Genomic DNA, 5655 nt, shown 5'->3' on the forward strand with positions numbered 1-5655 from the left:
TTTTTCCCCGCCCCCGCTGCTGCCGCCTGCTCTCGTCCACTTTACAGGCGAGGCGCAGTTCATCTCGAACGAACCTAACGCCAGTAGGCTAGAACTAACCAGAATAAATCGGATGTTGATCATCTACGCATGTGCGATTAAAACCAGAAACACCCGTTCTCGTGGGATAGTAAAGGAGGCGGACGTCACTTTGTTTCAGGTTATTCGGGATCACCGTTGCTATGCTACATACATTTAGCAGCGTGCAAGATTGGGAAACGGTTGCGTAATTTGAATCAGTTATTTTTAATGGTAGAAATGAAAAAGAAATGTGTATTTACCTGCGGATCCACCGGCTATAATCTGATGAGAAGCTTCCCGTAGCATGCTCTGCGGCTTCTTAGTTGTCATTGTTAAATTTTCCTAGAAAAAAACAAAGTTTTATGTTTACTTGTAACATTAATTTACAGCCGAAGTTTCTAGCCAGTCATAAGGCTCTGTAAAGTTTCCTTCAGCGCCCGACCTACCCGTGTCTCTCGCTGTGTAGGGAGGCGTCTCGGTTGTGTCTTGTCCCGCAGATTTCAGGGAAGTTGTTCTGCTTCAGCAGCTGCAGTCCCCGCCGGAGGGTGATATCTCTCCCAGTGCTCTCTCAGGCTGGGCTAGGCTAGGCTAGGCTAGGCTAATATGGAATCAATTAGCAGCACTATAAAACACTGCTGGTTCAGATTTACCCTCCTATTGCTTCACCGCCTTGTTTTGAGTCATAGAAATAAAATGGCTTGAAAAAAAAATAAACTCTGACCCCTTTCAAGTGATCAATATAAGGCAAACAATCACATAATGAGCACAAAAGTCATTTTATTTTCATAAATATCCATTTATAGTTTAGATTTGACAGTGTTTCATTGCCAGACCTATAGTAGGTATATCTACTGATGCTTATTATGTAGCATAGCCTACATAATGGACTGAGGCATTTTTCCAATACTATGTTTAGGATTATATTTAGTCTACCGTGTGGCCACTGTACAGTATAGCAGACCAAGAACTGGGTCAGCTGGGATTAGTTCTGTTTCAGCAGGTCCCAGCAGTTACTGGGATTCGGATTGTTACTGAATCTCTGATTGGGATTCATCAAGTTAAACTGGCTGTCTTTCCAAATGGCACCATCCAAAAGCAAGCCTTTAATGTGATATAGACTGTATAGTTTGCCGGTCACAATTAAGGATTGTTTTAATTTTTCATTATTGGTAAATGTTTTCACAAATCAGTAAATTTTTTAGTCTATAAAATGTCAACAAAAAGTAAAGATAACAAAGTAACTTATGGCTAAATAATGTAAAGCCACGAGTAGTAGCAACATGTAATATATCAAATATTGAAAGAAAATGATCCTAAACAGATAAGAATTACAACATTTCAGAGGGAAATACTGTACTTTTGACTACACTACATTTATCCAGCAACTCTATATAGCTGCCATTATATTATATTTATAATATAGTTGTCATTTATCAATCAATGGTAAATAATAAGATTAGATTAGACTAGATTGATCAATCTAGTCAAAGCCCTGAAATAAAGAATTGTAACCATGGGGCGACCTGTGGGCATTTGCTACGTCTCTCTCTCCCCCTTTACTGTGTATTTACACTCTATAATAAAAAAGGTATAAAAAAAAGCCAAAAAATTAAATTAAAAATAGTATTACAACCATATATGTCTCATAAATGAAAGACGCTTGTGAAATACTTGTTAATAGGAACACAAGGCTTTTTATGATTCATAATAAGCTTTAAACTAGGCACACACATCCCTCTATATTCTGGATAAATATTGTTTTGAAATCCTGCATCTTTCATAATTCATACACCATGTCTAATGATACATTCAGCCAGAGAACTAGTGAAATACTGTTAAGTGTTTATAGTGAGGCTAGCAGAACGCCCATCTATCCAACAACACTGGAATCTTTTACTTTAAATCAAATTTGATTTAAACTCTTATAGAAAATGTGACCTGAGCCATAGTGCACCATGGAAAAAAGTTATTTTCTTTTTTGATGAGCAATGAAAACAGTCAAAGTCAGCAGTGAGCCATATTACGAGCATTTTGTTTAGTATAAGAGCAGCTATGGAACAACAAGAGCATCAGACAAGCTATAAAAATGTGGGATTTACAGCATATATTTGGCAGGAAAAGGCCATTACCTCTTTGACCCCCTGGATAAGAAACAGCAGCTTCTACCCCAACAACTCAACTCTAGTAAAACACGTACTGTGGACTGGGCAGGCTGTGTCCAGCCAGCACACTGGGTGAGTATAGGTTATGGATGTAAGGAGAGAAGATTTTTATTCACATAGAAGCAGAGTTCTTCTTTTCCAAAAGGCACGTTGACTTAAATAGGGATTTTAAGTATTTGAAGTATAAATGTTGTAACACTTTTTGTAATCACAGAGACGCATGCTAACCCGAGCCAAATCCAAGCCATGCTAAGCCAAAGTAGTAAAACACACCACAATAGCACTATTGCTTGATAGCACTATCCATTACAAAGTAAAGTCCTGAATTCAAAATGTATATTTAAGTAGAAGTTGAGAGGCATTATCAGCATAATGTACTTAAAGTATTCAAAGTAAACATGCTCATAATGCAGTATTATTGGTTATGTGCAAACTTTAATTATACATTTCCAAAATTAGTTACTGAAGTTTTTTCTCTTCATACACAAAAATGAACATAATATACTATTATGAACTTATAATTTTTGTCATTCAGTTCTGGTTAATTAAAGACTTTTATTAAAACTTTTTGAATTTGGCTATTTTGTTGACAGACCTTTTGTTATTGTGAGGATAAGCAAGGACATGACAACAAACTGTAGCTAATTACTTTAAAATAAAAATAATACTTTTGTTATATTGTGGTGTGTATCCTTAGTGTAAAAAGACAAACATATTGAATTTGAATATAACTCTTTACAGCAGCAGTGAAACGGTTGTGATATTTTGCGGTGTGTGTTTTGTGTGCATACTTAGTTATTTTCACCACTGTAAGGTATAACCTAGATTAAATTAAGATATAAGGAACCCACAGGAACACAGGATTGTACCGTTTATTTTCTTATCACACACACAAACATAAAGGCAACATCTTTCAAACATTTGTGACATTCTAGTACAGAAAGACTAACCAAACATGCTCTGCTCTTAAATTACTCTGCTATATTAAAAGGAAACTGCAAGTTTTCCTAAATAAATGTGACAGTTGGGTTTTAAGCAAAAGCCCAACAAAAGGTAGACATATAAAATAAATAGCTAATACGGACATGAGCAAGACAGTGGTTTGATCCAAAAAAGTTCAAGTCATTAAAATATTTTGGTTGGCTCTTATTGTTTATTTTTTAATTTGTCCTCCCTTTTGTTTGTTGATTATTAAAACACTGAGTGACCTTATTATATATATGCTATACGTTTTATAATGTATGTTAGTAGTATACATGCTGCACTGCTAAACTTTCACAGATGCATCATACATACAGTATATCACTGTTTACACTTTTTATATCCCATTGTGTTATTGTGTACCTCAGTAACATTAAATCAATAGCAGATCACTAGATTCAGTTTATGTGGCTTGCTTTATGCTAGATAAGTGATCTTAAAATCTTGTTAAAAATAATAGAAATTGATTACAAAAGGCTCCTTAAACATGGCCTTAATTTTTTACATGAGGAAAACAGTCTTACACCCTATTTTTCTAAGGAAAAATCAAATGGCATTAGGGTAGAGTTGAAACATTTATTGATTACTTAGTTGACCGATTGATTTGCAACTATTTCAATAATCGAATCATCATTTATCTTCATTTTTTAAGCACAATTCAGTGGTTCCAGAAGCTTAAATGCTATCATTTGCTCTCTTTTTTGTAGCTGCCGATCACAAGAACAATATTTCAACTTGCCTTGTTGTTTCTTTTTTCTGACATTTAATGGACCAAGCAATTCGTCAATTAATTGAGAAAATAATAATCAGACTGATCCATCATTCAAATACTTGTTTGTTGCAGCATTACAGTAATATTAGATGTGGATTATATCAAATTAAGATGCTAAAAAAAATATCACATGCCCTATCAGTCCCTTTCTAATTGCACAGTACCTCATGAACGAATTTAAACTGTTGTTCATTGTGAATTATGATTTATCATTCATGGTTACCACATAGTGACACACACACGGTATTCCAGTCAAACCAGCACTCGGAAGGCAACAGCTTATGACAGAAGAGGGTCTGAGGTCTGAAAGACTGGAAAACATGTATAAAGGCAAACATGTGAACAGCGGCCAGCTGCAGTTGGAAATGTCTCCTCAGACCAATTCTGCATTTCAAAAATAATTCCAACGAGGAATTTGAACCATACATCTAAATTAGCAGAGTTGAAACACTCTTTTGTTGTAGAAATAAATAGTCTAACAAGACTGATTGACCTGACATTTCTAAATCCAAATCTTCATAACAAAAATAAAATTAAAAAAATCTCCTAGTATCTGTTCTGTAACAAATTTAACACCCAAACATGCAACCCAACACGCTCTATATGAATGTAGACTAAAGGTCACTGATGTCATCAAGCCTCCCTGTCATAGTCAACAGTCATGTTGCTTACACAATTCACAGTAGTGTGGGGCCCTTGGTGGTGTAGTTCATTGCAGGGAAGTGCTTGCTGTCTACGTCCCATTGGCCGACAGGCTGGTGTGAGGCAGGCGGGAGGATGGGGTTCCAGTGGTTAATGTAGCTGGCCATGAGCAAAGTCAGCTCCAGTATCTTAGACAAGAGCAAAAACAGGTCCGACCAGAACAGGATAAGTAAAGGCTATGGTGTTTCATTTGATTCTGGGGAGCAGGAGGCCCAGCGTTGCTCACAGAAGACGTGAAAAACCAGAGACACCCAACTGATCTACTATCAAGAATAGAGTTACTCCTTAGTTTCACCCACAGCTGTAACATGTCTTAGTGTTAAAGTTCTGTTGAGATTTTGCACATAAAATAAGAGAAACCTGTTTTCTCCATCAGCTCTTGGTGGTGAGGGCATGTAGAAACAGGTGATTATGAATAAGTCTGGGCTCACTATTCCCTCCCTTATCTTCAGGGCTCCTCTACACCACTTCAACACCTTTAAAATTCAATACATCACCCCACATTTCCTTTACGTCTCAGCTGATGGCGGTTACAAACCTTTCTCCCCCACAGCCCTGTCAGATGAACTCAATCACCCCCTTATCAACACTACCTGGCATGTCCATGGTAACTGGATGATATTTGACGCTATTAACCATGCAAAAATAGATATTGTTACATTAAGTTTTCATACAATTGTCTGTTGATGTTTAGGTTGGTTTGGTAAAGTTTAGATTCATACTACTAGTGGCAGAATAATGGTTTCATCCCTTTTTCTTACTTTACTTTTAGCTAACTATTTTAACTCTTTATCTGTTACTTTTATCTAACTATTTCAACCCTGTATCTGTTACTTTAAGCTAACTATTTCATCTCTGTATCTGTTACTTTTAGCTAACTATTTCATCTCAGTATCTGTTACGTTTAGCTAACTATTTCAACTCAGTATTTGTTACTTTTAGCAAACAATTTCAACTCTGTATCTGTTACTATTAGCT

General features: G+C 36.2%; 2 protein-coding genes across 4 annotated transcripts in view; both read right to left on the reverse strand.

Moving 5' to 3' along the window:
* The window catches only part of slc25a21 (solute carrier family 25 member 21), a 92597-nt gene extending 90266 nt beyond the window's left edge, over nt 1-2331 (reverse strand). The window contains exons 1-2 of one of the 2 annotated variants that reach the window (XM_034858688.1): nt 2190-2331; nt 321-402 (exon numbers count right to left, since the gene is read on the reverse strand). In XM_034858688.1, the coding sequence (XP_034714579.1) occupies nt 321-390 (70 nt within the window). In that variant the 5' untranslated portion in view covers nt 391-402; nt 2190-2331. Of the gene's footprint in view, nt 1-320; nt 403-506; nt 750-2189 lie in introns of those variants that run through there. The other variant, XM_034858687.1, reaches the window with a different exon arrangement.
* A 749-nt stretch (nt 2332-3080) lies between these two features.
* The window catches only part of plekhh1 (pleckstrin homology domain containing, family H (with MyTH4 domain) member 1), a 35695-nt gene continuing 33120 nt past the window's right edge, over nt 3081-5655 (reverse strand). For both annotated transcript variants that reach the window (XM_034858552.1, XM_034858551.1), the window contains exon 30: nt 3081-4805. In XM_034858552.1, coding sequence (XP_034714443.1) covers nt 4653-4805 — 153 coding nt within the window. In that variant the 3' untranslated portion in view covers nt 3081-4652. The remainder of the gene's footprint in view (nt 4806-5655) is intronic.

Source organism: Etheostoma cragini, chromosome 20 (assembly GCF_013103735.1).
Source record: "Etheostoma cragini isolate CJK2018 chromosome 20, CSU_Ecrag_1.0, whole genome shotgun sequence".
In the NCBI taxonomy this organism is placed as follows: Eukaryota; Metazoa; Chordata; class Actinopteri; order Perciformes; family Percidae; genus Etheostoma; species Etheostoma cragini.